This window comes from Physeter macrocephalus, chromosome 17 (assembly GCF_002837175.3).
Source record: "Physeter macrocephalus isolate SW-GA chromosome 17, ASM283717v5, whole genome shotgun sequence".
NCBI classification, from domain to species: Eukaryota; Metazoa; Chordata; class Mammalia; order Artiodactyla; family Physeteridae; genus Physeter; species Physeter macrocephalus.
Window position 1 is genome coordinate 9589302 of NC_041230.1, and position 20552 is coordinate 9609853.

The following is a 20552-nucleotide window of genomic DNA, read 5'->3' on the forward strand; positions in this document are numbered from 1 at the left end:
GGAGCCTGTGCTCCGCAACGGGAGAGGCCACAACAGTGAGAGGCCCGCGTACCATTAAAAAAAAATAAATAAATAAAAAATAATGCTGTTGGAAAAATGGCACCAGTAGACTTGCTTGACACAGGTTTGCCACAAACCTTCAATTTGTAAAATTACCATAATAAATAAAATCACCATAAATACAACAGGAAAATAAGTAAATACAATAGAATGTTTTATTTTTCTTCAGGATGGTCTAAATCAATGAGCCATGATTATTCAAAAAGAAGGTGCGTAAGTGGGGTATCCTGCTCAGATAACGGTTAACAAATTCAACTTTTTTCAGCTTTATGATGTATAATTGACAAGTAAAATTGTAATATATTTAAAGTATATGTGATGAATTGATATACATATACACTGTGAAAGGACTCCCACAAGTGAATTAATTAACACATTCATCACTTCACATAGCTAACTCTTTTGGGGGGAGAGGAGTGAGAACCTTTAATATCTACTCTCGTAGCAAATTTCAACTATACAATGCTGCATCATCAACTGTAGTCACCATAGATTAGCTCCTCAGACCTTGTTCATCTTAAAGCTGAAAGTTTGTACCCTTTTTATAACCAACCTCTCCCCATTCCCCAGGCAACCACCACCATCACAGTAAATGTTTCTAAGTTTGACCTTTTTTTCCCCTTAGATTCCACATATAACTGACACCATGCATTATTTTTCATTTCATTTAGCATATGCCCTACAGTTTTATTCATGTTGTCACAAATATTTCTCCATATGTATTTCCTGTGTACCAGTGGTTAGAATTAGAGGTTCAATTTGATTCAGGTTTATTTTTTTTTGGAAAGCACACATCATGGGTGGTTCTGTTTTTATCTCCTATTACCCTAACTGGAAGCTGCCAAGACATCAAAACAGAGAGCAAGATGAGAAAATGTTTTCTACCAAATATCAAGACTCGTTGCAAAGCTATGGTAACTGAAGCAGTGTGGTATTGGTAAAATTACTGAAAAGTAGACCAATCAAAGGGAATTGAGAGTCAAGACATCCATCTAATCATATATAGATTACTGATTTTCTTCAAAAGTGGCACTGCAAAGTAGTGGGGAATAAGGGAAATGTTCAGTAACTGGTATAGGGACAACTGGATATTCATACGGTGAATAATCAAATTATGTGGAAGGCAAATATAGATCTTTCTTTGAAGATTTGTTGATAAGTTGATTTTAATTCTGTCACCTACCAAAAAAATAAAGAAAAAGGAAAGAGAGAGGGAGGGAGGAGGGGGAAAGGGAGAGAAAGAGAGAGAGACAACTGCTAAAATTTGAATAAGGTCTGGAGGTTAGATGTTATGTATCAATATTCAATGTTCCTGAATGCTATACTGGTGCTGTAGATATGTAAGTAAATATCCTTGTTCTTACAGTATTACTTAAGTATTCAGATGCAAAGGCTAAGAGGTCTGGAACATACTCATGGTTTAAAAAAAAGCATATGTCAATGTGTGTGCATATATACACGTTCACATACATTAAGAAAATAATGACTCCAACATGTTAACTGGTGAATCTGAGTACAGGATAATGAGAGATTTTATATAATTTTTACAATATTTGGAAAGTTTTAAATTATTTCAAAACAAGAAGTTTAAAGAAATGTAAAAAATTATGTCAAGCAAACTCCCATCATTTAAAGATAAGTAAAAATAAATACCTTTTTTTTTTTTCTTTTTTAATGAGATCACACAAAAGTCCCATGCTTTGTTTTTCCAGGTTAATGTATTCTGGACATCTTCCAACATCCATAGCAACAATTTGCACTGGATAAGTAAATCATAAAATACTTTGGCAACCCAACTGATTATTTCTGTTTGCTATTATAAACAATAATGCAATGAACATTCCTTTATATACATCTGCGGCAGATACGTATTTACTTCTGAAGAGCAAAGGTTCATCTCTGGGGATCTATTCCTTAATTTTAATCCAATATATCATATGAAATAAAGCAATCATATTACAAATTCTTGGCTACAGGAAATTTTTAGTAATTTTATTCCTTTCATTTTTCATAGTTTTACAGCTTTAGTAAAAATAACGGTCACTGTAAACAAGTATAAAATGGAAGTGGATGGAAAAAACCCCAAAGCCCTCCTTGACATCCCCCCTCAAAAAAAAACTAGTTAGTATACAGCAAATATCCTTTTCACACACTGTCTTTAGGCATATATTCACTTTGAGAGATCATTTATATCAAATGGATCTTACCAAGAGGGTTATAACCTATTTCTCCCCTGTTACTATGTATGGTTCTATGTCACCATTTTAATGGATTTGCTGGGAAGATTCCATCTGAAAGAATCCCTTTCCACTCTCAATTCTTCATAGAGTTTATCAGCAGCATGGACTCTCCAAAACCTTGAAGATGTGCCTCCTGACTGAAGTCATTAACAGACTTCTCACTTTTAAAGACTCTTGCCAGTGTGGACTTTCTGATGGTATGTAAGCCGTGAACGGTGACTGAAGTCCTTACCACATATGGCACACTTGTATGGTTTTTCTCCTGTGTGGACCCTCTGGTGGGCTTGAAGCCGAGAACTCTGACTGAAGCCCTTTCCACACTCCTCACATTTAAACAGTTTCTCCCGAGTGTGAACACTCAGATGGACTCTAAGATTGGAGGGGAGACTGAAGGCCTTCCCACACTCCTCACACTTGTGGGGTTTCTCTCCTGTGTGGACCCTCTGGTGATGGCGAAGATTCAGGCTCCGCCCAAAGGCTTTCCCACACTCCTCACATTTGTAAGGCTTTTCACCAGTGTGGCCCCTCTGGTGGTATATAAACTGTGAACTGTAACGAAAACCCTTTCCACACACGTCGCATCTGTAGGGCTTCTCCCCAGTGTGGACCCTCTGATGGGACTGAAGACCAGAGGACTGGCTGAAGCCCTTCCCACAGACACCACACTTGTAGGGTTTCTCGCCCGTGTGGACTCTCTGATGGACCCGGAAATCTATGGCCTGACTGAAGCTCTTATCACACGCCTCACATTTGTAGGGTTTCTCTCCTGAGTGGACTCTCTGATGAGCGTGAAGGTTTGATCTCCAACTGAAGCCCTTCCCGCACTCCTCACATTTATACGGTTTTTCTCCAGTGTGAATGACTTGGTGCAGTTTAAGATTTGAACTGTAACTGAAGTCCTTACCGCACATGTCGCATCTGTAGGGCTTTTCCCCTGTGTGGACTCTCTGGTGGGTCTGCAGCTTTGATGACTGACTGAAGCCCTTCCCACACGTCTCGCATTTGAATCGTTTCTCCCCGGTGTGGACGTTCTGGTGGACTTGCAGATTGGAAGCCTGACTGAAGCCCTTCCCGCACTCCTTGCATTTGTAGGGTTTCTCTCCCGTGTGGACACGGAAGTGGATGTGAAGATCTGTGTTACGGGTGAAGCCCTTCCCGCACGCCTCACATCTGTACGGTTTCTCTCCAGTGTGGACCCTCCGGTGGCATATCAAAGGGGAATTGTGACTGAACCCCTTGCCACAGACATCGCATTTGTAGGGTTTCTCCCCAGTGTGGACCCTCTGATGTATGTGATAATGCGCGGCCTGCGTGAAGCCCTTCCCACACTCCTCACACTTATAGGGTTTCTCACCCCTGTGGACCCTCTGGTGAACACGAAGGTTAACGCTCCAGCCGAAGCCCTTCCCGCACTCATCGCACTTGTACGGTTTCTCTTCGGTGTGGACTCTCTGATGGCACTGAAAATTTGAACTTTGGCTAAAGCATTTACCACACTCCTCGCATTTGTAAGGCTTCTCCCCCGTGTGTGTCCTGTAGTGGATGATAAGGCCTGTGCTGCTACTGAATCCCTTGCCACAACTGTCGCACCTATAGGACTTCTCTCCCATGTGATTAGATTGACGGGGATGAAAGGAGTTCCTATTGAAACCATCGCTGGATTCACGACATTTATCGACTTTCCCTCGCAGGTGAATTCTTTGATGACTTTGCAGATGGGAGCACTTCTCTCCCAGGCGAACCCTCGGATGAATTGGGAGCACTTTGCTATCACTGAAGCTTTTCCCACACTCTCTACAGGGACACGGTGTCTCTCCTTTGCAGGGTTTCTGTTCTGTGTCAGTTTTAACAGGATCACTCAGGGGTGATTTCTTCATGAAGGCTTCACATATACGTGGGTTGTTCTTACCGTTTGTTTGCTTACCTCTACTCTGATTCCCTGACTCACTCACATACGTATTCCCACAGGAATCCTGGGTTCTCGAAATCAAAAATTCTTGATTTTCAAGGTAACTGGAATTATCGCCTTTGTGGTTCATCATATGGTTCTCATTTTCAGAAACCTGAAGAGAATCACCTTGTAGGAAATGGGAAGTCCTCCTCTGAAGACAGCACGTTGAATCACTTGCGACCTGTTTCCAGGTTTGCCAGCAAGACGGCTCTTCGTGTGAAAGGTATTTTAATGCGACCTTTCCAAGAGTCTCCACCTCATCGGGATTCTTGCTGCCTAAAAGAAAAAGCGACATTCAGAGGTGAGGACAAGTAAATGCTTTGTTCAGAAACATCAGGATTTCACACTCAGGGATAAGGCCTTAAAAAACCAGGGAAAGGGTCATGTCTGTACCACACCACTTATCCTTTTGTTATGCTTTTTTGTGTAAGTGGAAGCGAAGAACAGGGTCAAGAGACTCTTCTGTAAATGTGACCCATTTAGAACCACAGGTCTAACAGTTTAATAGAAGAGCTGTAGGTTTGAAATCGGATTGCTGCAGGGCAACAAAGAGAACCCACCTTCCAACCTACAGCAACGTCAATTAAAAGCCTAATCACCTGTTCCTTAGCAGGCTTATGACAAGTGGGCTTCTACTGAATTAGGTTAGGAAAGCACAGACTGTAGGCATTGAACAGTATTTTAGGTCCTGGTAGAAATGATCTTCTAAGAGTAAATTTGGGAAGCAGTTGGGATAGTAACATTCATTGTTCTAAGCCTGGGAGTGATTCTGGTCTCTGTAAAAAGACGCGGAAAGGGAAAACTAACCTTGGACAGCTGAGAAAGAACTTGGGAGGAGAAGAAAGAGAGCAGATTCTCAAAGGCAACCTTGAACGGAGGAGAGGGAGAGTTATGTTCAGCTTGGAAAGCTTTTGCCCAGGAAGCTGCGAACCTTGCTTTTTCTCTCATTCCCTTCGGGTCTCTCTGCTCAAATGTCACTCAACTGAGTGAGGCCTTCCTATCACCCAGTATAAAATAATTCCTCCCACCCCAACACAACTTCCACTCTTCCCATCTGCCTTACTCTGCTTCCTTTTCCCCCATGGCGTTTATTATTTGATTTACTACATACTTCCTAATTTTTTCCTGCCCATTTAGATGAACTAGGATGTAACAATCATGAGGGAAACAAGCACTTTGATTTCTTCATTGCTTCATCCCCACTGTAACAGAATTTCTCAAATTGCTAGCATACACTGGTGAACTGTGAAATCCATTCCATACATTGTGACATTTCAAAGAAAAAGAAGTGGGAATTCCCTGGTGGTCCAGTGATTAGGACTCAGCACTTTCACTGCCAGGGCCGGGTTCAATCCCTAGTTGGGGAACTAAGATCCCACAATCTACATGGTACAGCCAAGGAGGGGGAAAAAAACCCCTCAATATTCTGTAATAACCTATATGGGAAAAGAATCTGAAAAAGAATGGATATGTGTATATGTATAACTGAACCACTTTGCTGTACACATGAAACTAACACAACATTGTAAATCAACTATACCCAATATAAAATAAAAATTAAATTTAAAACAATAAATAAAAATAAAAGAAATTATGTGGAAAAAAATAAAAACATGAAAAGCATATCACAAGCAATAAGGGTAACACTATATAAAATGCTTGTTTCAGCTGTAGACATACACATAAATATGCACATATGTTACATTTATACTTGGTCAGGATGTAAAATATTTCTTATTGAGGGTCATAGTTAAAAACGTATGGAAGCCACTGGCTTAAATGTTTAAAGTGGGTACCAAGTCCTGAATGATTAATTTGCTTAAATAGAAAGTTACATTCAAATAATATAAACTGAACAAGTCCCAGCAGGTATGTGCACATTTCAGGGTATGGTAGGCTAACTGAACATCCTAAAGATGTCCATGCCCTAATCCCTGGAACCTGCAAACATGTTAACGTACACAGCAAAAGGGACTTCAGATTTGATTAAATTAAGGATCTTGAGATGAGCCCAAAGAAGTCACAAGGGTCCATATAAAAAGGAGACGGGGGACTTCCCTGGTGGCACAGTGGTTACGAATCCACCTGCCAATGCAGGGGACATGGATTCGAGCCCTGGCCCGGGAAGATTCCACATGCCGCGGAGCAACTAAGCCTGTGCGCCACAACTACTGAGCCTGCGCTCTAAAGCCTGTGAGCCACAATTACTGAGTCCACGTGCCACAACTACTGAAGCCCGCATGCCTAAAGCCTGTGCTCCGCAACAGGAGAAGCTACAGTGATGATAAGCCTGCGCACCGCAACAAAGAGTAGCCCCCGCTCACAACTAGAGAAAGCCCATGCACAGCAACAAAGACCCAATGCGGCCAAAAATAAATAAATACATTAAAAAAAAAAAAAAAAAGAATCCCTACAAAAACAAGCCCTTTATTTTGCACTCCAGTGACCTATAAAGAACATTTTAGGTAGTATTTGTACATGGAGCATGGTTGCAAAATCCTGGAACATGCGGATGCTGAAGAGGTCAGAAAAACCTTTGAGAAAGGGTGGCAGAAAATGCTACCAGATTTGTTAAAAAACAGACTTGGTCTATGATACAAAACTGAAGTGTAACAATACGTAGGATCATGATTCCTGAGGTTCAGTTTGCATATAAAAATGAACCCCAGTGAAACTAACACAACATTGTAAATCATCTACACTTCAATTAAAAAAAAGAAAAAGAATGAGACCCTTTCCAGTAATATTCCTGAATGCATCAAACGTGAAGCAACATGTAGACATGAGAAGGGAGATGGACAAAAGCAGATGGTTATATCCATTAACCATTCTCAGAATTCAGGGCCTAATCTATCATGTTTGCAGATAAGCTTCTCTCCTTCGTTTTTCAGGCAGAGGGAGAGTATATACAGTTACATTCCCTAGGAATATCTGATGTTTTTAAATGGGTAGAACTGAGGAATACGCACATTAAAGAGAAGGGAAGGGAGGGGAGAGAAAGGAAGAGGAGGTCAAAAAGTGAAGTAAACAGTGAGGATCTGAGTGAAGGCAGGAGAACAGAGGGCCTTGAAAGGCTGGGGAGAAAAGTGAAACAATGGCTGGGGATCCAGAGGATGAGGTGGTCTTCACAGATGAAGAAGGCTGGGGTCATAGGTCAGGAGGAGCTGTGAGGAGAGCTTCCTCACTTTTACTCAAAAGAATAGTAATTTTTAAAGTAATATCTTCATTCAACAATTATGTGCTGAGCATCTACTATGCAGAAGGCTCATCGGAGGCTTTGGGTAGAGACAGGAAATACAATTGCCCAAATTCCTACTTTTAAGGGGAGACGGATAATGAACAAGTAAATAAAGACAAGTTACGAAGTCAGGAGGTTATCAGTGTTTAGACACAAAATAAGGCAGGGTGGGCTTCCCTGGTGGCGCAGTGGTTGAGAGTCCGCCTGCCGATGCAGGGGACACGGGTTCGTGCCCCGGTCTGGGAGGATCCCACATTTGTGAGCCATGGCTGCTGAGCCTGCGCGTCTGGAGCCTGTGCTCCGCAACGGGAGAGGCCACAACAGTGAGAGGCCCGCATACCACACACAAAAAATAATAATAATAATAAGGCAGGGTGAGGGCATGGAGAATGGAGAGAAGATGGCACTGTATATGGGGCAGACACACAAGGTCTGTCTGATGAGACGAAATTTGAGTAAAGACCTGAGTGAGTAAGGGAGTGGCTGGGGGCCTCTACACTGAGGCAGAGAGCTAGTTGAAGGTTGGGAAACAAGAGAACACTCCAAAGGGGCCAGGATGGCATGAATGATCTAAGAAAGGGTAAAATGATGGGTGATCAAAGAGGAACTCAGTGAGGAGGCCAGATCAGGTAGGGCCCTGCAGTCCACTGTAAGGACTCAGAGTGAAAGGGGAGGCCTTGGGAGGGTTTTGGACAGAGGAATGGTATGATCTTACTTGCTTTCTAAAGAACCAGTCTGGCTACCATGTGAAGAAGAGGTTACAGGAGTGCAAGGGCAGAAGCATGGAGACCAGTTTGGAGGAAGCTGTCACAGTCCAGGCAAGAGATGACAGCACATGACAAGAGCGGTTGTCACAGACGTGGAGAGAAGCAGATTATCTGGTACCTGAAATAATAGCTTTGCGGTTCTCACTGGAATGCCCGTTTCTTTGGGTTTCTCTCTCCATCATCCAAAGCTTTTCTTCTGTCTCCAACTGGGACACCATATCTGGCTTGAAGGGAAGATGTCCTATGAAAAGGCAGATATATATATTTAAGATGAACACACAGCTAAAATAGATCTTTGTCCAAGTTCTATAACCCTCAAGTGATCACAAACTGTAATAAGAAATAAATTCAGGGAACTATACTCAATATTCTGTAACAACCTATAAGGGAAAAAAATCTGAAAAAGAATATATATATAATTGAATCATTTTGCTGTGCACCTGAAACTAATACAACATTGTAAATCAACTATACTTCAATCAAAAAAAGAAAAACAAATTGAGGTCACAACCTAGTTCATGTCTATATATAGATAAAATTAGATTTAGCCAATGTCTGTTTTTATCATATTTCTCACACTCTCATACCACTTACTGCAAACGGTCACAGTTTTTGCTACAACGTGAGGGGGTCTTGATAAGGAACTCTGACAGTTTCTATTCTTATTCCATTTTATTCTATTTCACTGAAAAAACAAAAAAAATAATGCCAGTATAATGAACTAAGTTGACTCCATGATCCACCAAAGTATCTGAAAGACAAAGTACAGAAGCTAAGCTGCCCGTTTATAGTTCATCTAAAACAGGGTTTCTCAGCTGAGGCACTACTGATATTCTGGACTGGCTAATTCTGTATGGTGGGGGGAGGTGGTTCTGTGCATCGTAGGACGTTTAACAGCACCGCCAGCCACTAGATGCCAGCAGCACCCCTCCCTCAGCTGTGACAATCAAAACTGTCTCCTGACATTGCCAAATGTCCCCAAGGAGGCAAAATCACCCCGGATGGAATTTTGCCTGAGCAGAGAGGGACCAGAAAAACCTATGGATTGGAAAAACTTGTGTCTTCAAGGTCAGGGAACCACTTCACAAGGTCCAAAGCTTTGAACAACTGAGAACCAGACACTCTCAAGAGAGTTGAGGTTCAGGGTCAGAGAGTGCCTGTCCTCACCCACTGAGACCAGGTTCTGGAAGTTCTCCACCATCACATCCTGGTACAGCTTCCTCTGGGCGGAGTCCAGCAGCCCCAGCTCCTCCTCGGTGAAGGTCACGGCCACGTCCTTGAAGGTCACCGCCTCCTACGACATCAAACACATGTCACCTCAATCTCACAACCTCCACTTGAAGAAGGGCAGCATCGAGAAGGATAAAGAAGATTAACCCGGAAAATGGTTACTGATTTGGAGGGACTCCAGGCAGTTTTCAGTCCCAACACTTGCCCCTCTGAGTGACAGTGATGTCACCTTCCCGCTGTCCCATTCTATCTCTGCTTTTAATATTCGCAAAGTTCACAGGCCTTCCGCAACCCTCCAGGACAGGTACACAGCTCCTCACCTGTGCTTTCAAGGCACAAGCCATATCCACCTGCTGCCACACACACAGCTGGTGAAGGCACAGGGTGAGTTCAAATTTCAAGGTTTTAATGACAGGACCCTGGGCAAATTCCTTTACCTCTCACTATCTTAATTTCCTCTTCTCTATAATGGTGTCTAAATCACAAGGTGTTTGAAAAGATTAGACGAGTGAACATATGTAAAGCAATTACAATGGCGCCTGGCACATAAGAAGTGTTCAATAAATTTGAGCAAGCAGTATCATTAAAATCTCTTTCATTCCATTTTGTGACTGCATAGTATAGTATTCCTTAGAACTGATGATGTAGCTTTAATCAATCCAAATAAAGCACAATTAGTTACAGATTTTTACTTGTCATCATCTGCTGTAAAGATCCTTTCACAGAGATCTCAACCAAGAAGTAGAAACTGCACTTTAAAATTTTTGAAAGCATAATGGCAGATTTCCCTCTCAAAAGGTTTTCCCAATTCACCTTTTATATGAGGGAGTACAAATGTTCCTGAATCTCTAGACTGGCCAAATAAGACATAATTCCTTTTTTTTTTTTTTTAAAGAAAATCTTCAACAATCTAAGTGAAATAAATAAATAGAAAGTTTTTATTAACATTTGTACACATTTAGTTATTAAATTATTTTCTTCATAAATTTACTTTCCATTATTGTGACGCTCCTATTCTTTCTTTTACTCATATTCCAGTTGTGTCTTACTTTATTTTACTAATTTTAATAAGAGTTAGAGATATTAAACCTTTACCTAATGTTTATAAGTCTATCCCATCAATTCAAATATTGCAAATATATAGCTGTGAATGCCTGAGGGAAAAGGAATATGAGAAAGTGAAAAGAGGTAGTTTGTAAACAGGGTAGTAGGGTAAATTATCTTTCTCTATTCCAAATTTCCACAATTTTTCAAAGATTGCTTTGTGAAATACTAAAGATGAGAAAATAAACCAAACAAAACGCACAGTCTAGCACACAACATGCACTCAAGGTGTGTCGTGTTCATTAACCTTTCCAAGGAAGAGAAAAAAGGTGTGTCCAATCTTTGAGAAATAAAATCCCTTAGGAGACAGAAAGCCATGCCTTACTTACCTGAAACTCGGTCATTTTCTCCCACTCCTTCCGGGGAAGGTCAGAGTCCTGAGAAGGCATAACTGGGGAAGGACAAAGAAGCCACGAGATGCAGGCCAGGGCTGTCAGGAGCCCATGTGGATCTTTGCAGAAATTACACATGAGCACTCATACTCCCAGGCAGAGGTGCTCACATACAGCTTGGTGAGCAGAGCTTGGAGTAGACTGCAGCTACTAGCAGGACTGTCAGCCAGCGGCCACTGGACAGTGAACGACCGGCACAACCAAACACAGTATCCCTACCATAAAGACTTCTGATCCTACCATTAAAAAAATGAAAAGACAATCTATGGACTGGAAGAAAATATTTGCAAATTATGTTACTGAAGGGATTAATTTCCAAAATATACAAACAGCTCATACAGCTTAATACCAAAAAAGCAAATAACCCAATCAAAAAATGGGCAGAAGACCTAAATAGGCATCTCCAAAGAAGACATACAGATGGCCAAAAGGCACACGAAGAGATGCTCAACACTGCTAATTATTAGAGAAATGCAAATCAAAACTACAATGAGGTATCACCTCACATCACTCAGAATGGCCATCATTAAAGTCTACGAATAATAAATGCTGGAGAGAGTGTGGAGAAAAGGGAACCCTCCTACACTGTTGGTGCCAATGTAAATTGGTACAGCCACTATGGACAACAGCATGGAAGTTTCTTAAAAAACTAAAAATAGAGCTACCATAGGATCCAGCAATATTCCTCCTGGGCATATATCCAGAGAAAACTCTAATTCAAAAAGACACACACACAATGCTCATAAGTAATTTTTGTAATAAGAAAAAATGGCCCAATAAAAATTACATAAAACACGGGACTTCACTGGTGGCACAGTGGATAAGACTCCGTGCTCCCAATGCAGGGGGCCCAGGTTCGATCCCTGGTCAGGGAACTAGATCCCACATGCATGCCGTGACTAAGAGTTTGCATGCCACAACTAAGGAGCCCATGTGCTGCAACTAAGGTGCGGGCGAGCCACAACTAAGGAGCCTGTGTGCTGCAACTAAGGAGCTGGTGAGCCGCAACTAAGGAGCCTGCCTGCTGCAACTAAGACCCCATGCAAGCAAATAAATAAATAAATATTTTTTTAAAATGTCCATCAACATAGGAATGGATAAAGAAGATATGGTACATGTATACAATGGAATATTACTCTGCCATAAAAAGGAATGAAATAGTGCCATTTGCAGAGATGTGGATAAATCTAGAGACTGTCATACAGAGTGAAGTAAGTCAGAAAGAGAAAAACAAATATTGTATAGTATCGCTTCTATGTGGAATCTAGAAAAATAGTACAGATGAACTTATATCACTCAGAATGGCCATCATTAAAGTCTACGAATAATAAATGCTGGAGAGAGTGTGGAGAAAAGGGAACCCTCCTACACTGTTGGTGCCAATGTAAATTGGTACAGCCACTATGGACAACAGCATGGAAGTTTCTTAAAAAACTAAAAATAGAGCTACCATAGGATCCAGCAATATTCCTCCTGGGCATATATCCAGAGAAAACTCTAATTCAAAAAGACACACACACAATGCTCATAAGTAATTTTTGTAATAAGAAAAAATGGCCCAATAAAAATTACATAAAACACGGGACTTCACTGGTGGCACAGTGGATAAGACTCCGTGCTCCCAATGCAGGGGGCCCAGGTTCGATCCCTGGTCAGGGAACTAGATCCCACATGCATGCCGTGACTAAGAGTTTGCATGCCACAACTAAGGAGCCCATGTGCTGCAACTAAGGTGCGGGCGAGCCACAACTAAGGAGCCTGTGTGCTGCAACTAAGGAGCTGGTGAGCCGCAACTAAGGAGCCTGCCTGCTGCAACTAAGACCCCATGCAAGCAAATAAATAAATAAATATTTTTTTAAAATGTCCATCAACATAGGAATGGATAAAGAAGATATGGTACATGTATACAATGGAATATTACTCTGCCATAAAAAGGAATGAAATAGTGCCATTTGCAGAGATGTGGATAAATCTAGAGACTGTCATACAGAGTGAAGTAAGTCAGAAAGAGAAAAACAAATATTGTATAGTATCGCTTCTATGTGGAATCTAGAAAAATAGTACAGATGAACTTATTTGCAAAGCAGAAATAGAGACACATGTTGAGAACAAACTTATGGATACCAAGGGGGGAAGAGGGGGGTGGGATGAATTGGGAGATTCGGATGGACACATATACACTATTATGTATAAAAGAGATAACTAATGAGAACCTACTGTACAGCACAGGAAACTCTACTCAATGACCTGTGGTGACCTAAATGGGAAAGAAATCTAAAAGAGGGGACATATGTATACGTATGGCTGATTCACTTTGCTGTATAGCAGAAACTAACAACATTGTAAAGCAACTATACTCCAATAAAAATTTTTAAAAAAATGATACATGCACCCCAATGTTCATAGCACTATTTACAACAGTTAAGACATGGAAGCAACCTAAATGTCCATCGACAGATGAATGAATAAAGAAGTTGTGGTATGGAATGAAATATTACTCAGCTATTAAAAAGAATGAAATAATGCCATTTTCAGCAACACGGATTGACTTAGAGATTATCATACTAAGTGAAGTAAGCCAGACAAAGACAAATACCATATAATATCACTTGTATGTGGAATCTAAAACAATGATACAAATGAACTTATTTACAAAACAGAAATAGACTCACAGACACAGAAAACAAACATGGTTATCAAAGGTGATAGCGGGTGGGGAAAAGGGAGAGGGGAGGAAGGGGGAATAAATTTGGAGTTTGGGATTAACATATAGACACTACTATATATAAAACAGATAAACAACAAGGACCTACTGTATAGCACAGGGAACTATACCCAGTACTTTATAATAACCTATGATGGAAAAGAATCTGAAAAAGAATATATATATATATATATATATATATATATATATATATAAAAAACTGAATCACTTTACTGTACACTTAAAACTAACACAACATTGTAAATTACCTATACTTCAATTAAAAAAAAGAATAATGAAAATAAAACCTAAAGAAAAAAAAGATTTCTGATCCTGGGGGTGGTAGGAAGTGAAAGGCAACGTAACAACAATGTGGGTTTAAAAAAAAGAAAAGAAAAAAAAAAAAGAGTTCTGGAGTCAAAGTCCTAGGTTTAAATCCTGGAAAAGATACTACGCATCCATGTAATGTACGGGTATTACAAAAAACCTCTTTGTGCCTCTCTTCAGTCATCTACACAATGAGGATAGGATATGAACCTGGCCACTCCTCGTAAACCATACCCACCTCAGAGAGTTGTTCCAAGGATTCAAGGAGTAGATGGAAAGTTCTAAAAATACAGGAGTCCCTTTTTCTTGCAGCTGCAAAAAAGCAGATGATCCTTTGCATCATAAACTGTATTTGCAAATGTCTTTTCTAACAGTAACAACAAAAGAGACCTGAAAGGCATCTGGATTTTGTATATGATTGCTCTCCTATGAAAGTCACCTGTATTTTCTGAAAGCCCTGATTCTGACTTAAAATTTCTCCTTACTTAATAATTTGTAACCCAGTTAATAATATTTTATTCACACTTGTATTAGTTTTCTAAAAAAGTATCATTTCGGGTCAATTTATTTCACTGAAGCCAGAAAAGGCTTATTGGTAAAAGCCTTTCATCCTATGTGCATGGAGATAAAGAAAAACACATAGAAAAGAAAAAGAGACAAAATAAAAATCAAGAGACATGGAAGATAGATTGAGAGGCTCCCACATTTGTCTAATAGGAGTGTAAGAAGGGAATGGAAGCAACTACAGAGAGGTTTTATTTCAAGAGATAACTGCTGAGTTCACATATAGAAATTCTGAACAGTATAAATAAAAATACATATACTCCTAAACAAATGATAGTGAAACTCAGGAAGGCAGAGGATAAATAAATAACTAAAAACAACAAAAATCCTTAAAGCTCCCAGAAAGAAAATTTACCTAATAAAAATGACAATTAGGTTGACAGAAACAGGGAAGCAGAATGGAGATCTAAAATATATGAATATTTCCAAAATGAAGAAAAAAAATCGTGAATCTTGATCTCTATGCTCAACTAAATGGTTATTTATGAGAGAAAGAAAGACGTTTTAGTTGATTAAAAAAAGAAGAAAATTTACAACTAAATGAACCCTGAAAGAATCGATGGTAAAGAAACATGTAAATATGTTGGTAATATATTTGTTAAAAGAAAAAAAAAACCTAGAACGATATGACAAATTTTGAGGGTGGTTTTAATAAAAAGTAAACCTATAACCTAGCCTGCAGTGAAAAAAAAAAAAAATAGTAGTAGGAGGGAGCCATCATCAAATTTCAAGTGTATTTTTATTTAGTCTCTATATTTTTCAAAATGAGAATACATGCTGATTAAATTTAGTATTTGTTGAGATAGATATCGTTTTTAAAAACATATCTGTTTTTAAACAGGGCCCGGCAGAGAGCGCGGTGAGAAGCGGATCGCGGCCTTCTAGCCCGGGGCCCTCCAGGCCCTCCGGCCTCCGGTCGGCAGGTGAACTGCGGGGCCCCGGGACAGGCTCAGGCTGTGTCTTGCTGAGCCCCAGAGCCCTCGCCGCAGCCGCCCACTAGCAGGGCTCGAGCCTGGAAGCAGCAACAAACTGCTCCCCCACACCCACCTCCGCGACCAGTGGCAGCGGCCCCTCGGAGCCCAGATCCCGCCCGCCGCCGGGTCTCTTGACCTCACGCTGCAGGGGTTAGGCGAAGCCTCCCGCAGGCCACCAACGACGTGGCGCCTTTGGGCGTCGGGCGTGGCAGGGCGAGAAGAATGGCGGCCACTGGAACGCGGCGGAGCCCCTCGAGGGCCCGGGGAAGGGAGGTCTACGTGGACGCCAGCTCAGCCACCCTTAGGCCTTGGAGCCCACGCGGATCCGGGACCCGAGGTGACCTCTCTGTCCCAGTTGAACAAGACCTCACCTCTTCCGGACAACGACGGACAAAGGCCTTAACGGGCCCGGAAGGTGAGCGGACCCCTGGTCGACGACGGGTGGAACGTTAGCGGGTCATCGGGCGGTTGGTCGTCGTTCTAACCAAGACCTCGATGTTGGAAGATAGAAATGGTAGAATAACGTACCACATGCGGCCAATAGGAAGTGCCAGCCACCCTTTGGGAAGATTTACTGGCCGTTTATAGAAGGCCTGTGTATATAATATGAAAAAGCTGCTCTCAACTTTCCCCCCAACCTTTCGAAAGAAAACTTTTCGCTACATATAGGTGTTATAGATGTGAAAGGCTGCCGACGTATGATAGAGTTAAAGTCACATGTCTTGTAAATGCCCATTTGTTTCTTTTAAAAAACCGCAGAAATGTCTTCTGTAAATGACTTTTCGAAATGGAGTTGTTTGACCACCTCTAGAGGCGACATCAGGAGCCACAGGTCCATGTTTGTTCAGTGGGTTAGAGGACATGGAATGGAAGACGTTGAGGAGGAAGAAAAGAAGGTTCTGTGCCAGACTGGTCACAGTTAGAAGACATTTGCATTTTAGAACCTTTGTTTTGTGTGTGCATTTTACTCCTTACTACTGTATATGTAGTTGACAATAAGGACTTTTTTGAAATATCTAATCTTTCTAGATGTTCTAAAGTGCCTAATATATGTTCAAAGTAGAGGTAGTAAAAAGACATTTTGTAAATAGGTTTTTGTTAAAATTCGTATGAAATGTTGTTTTAGGGGGGAGGGGTGGCCAAACCACCTTTTTGAACAGTACGCAGTATGCACTGTGTTTGTTTGTGCACTGGTTCAAGGTCGGGGGGAGGAGAAGGAAGTGCAAAGAGCTCTGTGCCAGTGTGCTTACAGTGAGGCAAGATTAACCATTGTCTTTTTTATGTTCCTGCATTTTGTTTCACTTTGCTGTGTATATAGTGTATATAATGGACAAATGAGTCCTAATTTACAACACCTAGTCTTTCTAGATGTTAAAGAGGTTACCAGTGTATGACAAAAATAGAGTTAGTAAATAATACATTTTGTACATTTTGTGTTAAAATTTCTAGGAAAAGACTGTCTTCTGAAAATTTGAGCATTATAGTCCTCTGGGTTGGTGGAGCGGGGAGAGAGAGGGAAGGGGGTTGGTCTTAGAATGGCTAGAATGCTGGTATTTTGAAGACACTTTCAGATTATAACTGTTACAAGTGTGCAGTTCATTCAGTACTGCTCTGTATATAGTGGACAAATTAAGTCCTTATTTGAAACATCTAGTCCATCTAGATGTTTAGAAGTGCCCAACGTATGTTAAATGTAGAGGTAGTAAAATATCACTTTGTAAATATCTTTTTGCTAAAATTCACAGGAAGTACTGTCTTTGGGAATGTTAAATGTTAAACCACCTCTCTGAGCAGTATACTATTGTCTATACTTGTTCAGTGGTTTGGAGGAGGGAGGGAAAGAATTGCAAAAGGTAATATGCTAGTGTGTTCATACCTGGACATTTTCAGACAAAACCATTTTTTGTATGTTCATTTTGTTTTGCTGTGTATATAGTGTATATAATGGACAAATTGAGTCCTAGTTTTGCAACATCTAGTCTCTAGATGTTAAAGGGGTTGCCAGTGTATGACAAAGTAGTAAAATTAGCACATTTTGTACACTTTATTGAAATTCATAGGAAAGCTTGTCTTCTGTAAATGACTTTTGGATATGAATTTGTTCAACCACCTCTAAGCATTACACATGCATGTACTTGTCCACTGGATTGGCGGTGGAGAGAAGGAAGTGAGGGAGGAAATGGTTCAGGCCAAAATGGTCATATTTAGAAGATACCTCAATTATAACCATTGTTACATGTGTGCAATTTTATTTAACAGTGCTGTGTACATAGTGGACAAGTAAGTTCTTATATGAAATATCTATTCTTTCTAGATGTTTAAAAAAAAAAAAGGTTAAAATACAAGGCCACACAATTTTCAAATGAGTTGAGGGTAAATAAAAGGAATAAACTGAAGATAATAAAAGAGCATAAAGGGAAGAAATGTAATGCATGGTAATTTAAACATAAATATTTTAAAAATATTTTACATAAATCAATGAAGTTAGAACACACCCTCACACCATACACAAACTCAAAATGGATTAAAAACTTAAATATAAGACAAGACACCATAACTCTTTTAAAAGAGAACATAGGCAAAACATTCTCTGACATAAATCATATCAATGTTTTCCTAGGTCAGTCTCCCAAGGCAATAGAAATAAAAGAAAAAAATAAACAAATGGGACCTAACCTAGTTTATAAGCTTTTGCACAGCAAGGGAAACCATAAACAAAATGAAAAGAACCTATGGATTGGGAGAAAATGTTTGCAAATGATGGGACTTGATAACGACTTAATTTCCAAAATATACAAACAGCTCGTACAACTCAAACAACCCAATCGAAAAAGAGGCGGAAGACCCAAATAGACATTTCTCCAAAGGAGACATACAGATGGCCAATAGGCATGTGAAAAGATGCTCATCATCGCTAATTATTAGAGAAATGCAAAGCAAAACTACAATGAGGTACCACCTCACATTGGTCAGAATGGCCATCATTAAAAAGTCTACAAATAATAAATACTGGAGAGGGTGTGGAGAAGAGGGAACCCTCTTACATTGTTGGGGGGGAATGTAATTTAGTGCAGCCACTATGGGAAACAGTATGGAGGTTCCTTGAAAAACTAAAAGTAGAGTTGCCATATGATCCAGCAATTCCACTTCTGGGCGTATACACAGACAAAACTATAATTCGAAAAGATACATGCACCCCAGTGTTAGTAGCAGCACTATTTACAATAGCCAAGCTTATGGAAACAACCTAAATGTCCACTGACGAATGGATAAAGAAGATGTCATATATATATACAAGGAATATTACTCAGCCATTAAAAAGAATGAAATAATGCCATTTACAACAACATGGATGGGCCTAGAGATTATCATACTAAGCGAAGTCAGAAAAACAAATACCATATGATATCACTTATATGTGGGATCTAAAACACGACACACATGAACTTATCTACGAAACGGAAACAGACTCACAGACAGAACAACTTGTGGTTGCCAAGGGGAAGGGGGCTGAGGAAGGGAAGTATTGGGAGTTTGGGAATAACAGAGGCAAACTATTATATACAGAATGGATAAACAACAAGGTCCTCCTGTATAGCACGGGAAACTACATTCAATATCCGGTGATAAACATAATGGAAACGAATATGAAAAAGAATATAACTGAGTCACTTTGCTGTACAGCAGAAATTAACACAACATTGTACATCAACTATACTTCAATAAAAAATTTTAAAATATTTTAAAACATTTTAAAGTAAATAAAACATTTTATATTTTTAAAAAATTTATTTATTTATTTTAAAAACACATGTACGTGTGGTAGAAAAACACATGTACATATTAACAAGCAATTAAACATTCTCAGGTGTAGTCAACAGACAACTGAGCTTTTTCCTAGTGGTAATTTACTAAGTGGAGGAAACCTGATTAACTCAAAACAGATGACGGACCAAGAAAGACCTTTCAGTGATGTGTACCTGGGGCTATGCTGTGAGGGGCCAAGAGGTCCTTCCTTCCTCCCGTTTCCAAATTCAGGACTGGCGAAGAAAAGGATGTGGTGGAAGAGCACGACTGTATCCGTCTGCCGGATACACTGGCGCGGGACGTCCCCAGGCACTAGCGCGGGGTGACTCGGTGCTTCCTAAAAAACGAGATCAGTAAAAACTCGGGAAAAGCTCGGGAAGGGCTGTCTCCCGACGGATGACAGAACGGCCGTGCCATCGCTCCTCGCTCTCTCCCTTCACTGGGGCGTCCAGTCAAAAGGGCGCTCGTGAGAAAATTAACTGCATCAATAGCAAGAGCCAACCCGTTATGTGCCACCAGCGTTCGAAGCTGCTGACACGTATGGTCTCACTCGATTCTAATCACAACCCTACCCAGTAGTGACGTCTCTCCCGCTATCTTACAGAGGAGGAAAGTAGGACGCACGGATAATCAACAACTCGCCATATATTGTACCGATAGAAGTAGCAGCTCTGCTTGGTAAGCGGGGGAGGAGAGCAGAAGGATGCCGCACTTCCGCCCTCCACCTCTCAGCCTCCGCCGGCGGCCGCGACTTCTCCATCCTAAGACAGCCGGCTAGGTAGCGACTAGTCCCACGCTCAGGCCGAAAAGGCTCGCAGGGGTCTTGGGGGGGTGCAGGGCCGACTCACCTCCCGGATCGAAAAAATGGTGGCTGCCTCGCTTTCCCGGAGCGGAAGTGCCTCTGACTACACAGCGCTCGAAACTACACTTCCCAGAAGCCCAGGAGACACGCCGCAGCCCCGCGTTTGAATGCACTTCCCAGAGCCCCAAGAGGAGGAAGGGCAGTGTCCTCCCCGTTGGAGCTTTAAAACAAAACAAAACAACCCCAAACTCTTGGGAGTTCTCGGCCAACGACTTCCAGGATCCCCTTCGTGTGAAGCAGTTCTCTGACGCCGGTAGAGCTTAGCTTTATCTCACTGACAAAACATGATAAACAAATATTTGAAGAGTCAGAATCTTAAAAGACTGTAAGAA

The 20552-nt window shown here is 40.9% G+C and overlaps 1 protein-coding gene across 6 annotated transcripts in view; it reads right to left on the reverse strand.

The window, feature by feature from the left end:
- Window positions 1-245: 245 nt before the first annotated feature.
- Window positions 246-20552, reverse strand: part of LOC102992289 (zinc finger protein 227) — a 52018-nt gene continuing 31711 nt past the window's right edge. For 3 of the 6 annotated variants that reach the window (XM_007107717.3, XM_007107712.3, XM_007107716.3), the window contains exons 5-8: window positions 14252-14325; window positions 9424-9550; window positions 8375-8497; window positions 246-4527 (exon numbers count right to left, since the gene is read on the reverse strand). In XM_007107717.3, the coding sequence (XP_007107779.2) occupies window positions 2465-4527; window positions 8375-8497; window positions 9424-9550; window positions 14252-14325 (2387 nt within the window). In that variant the 3' untranslated portion in view covers window positions 246-2464. Of the gene's footprint in view, window positions 4528-8374; window positions 8498-9423; window positions 9551-10919; window positions 12200-14251; window positions 14326-15922; window positions 19577-20552 lie in introns of those variants that run through there. The other 3 variants (XM_007107719.4, XM_055079342.1, XM_007107718.4) reach the window with 3 other exon arrangements.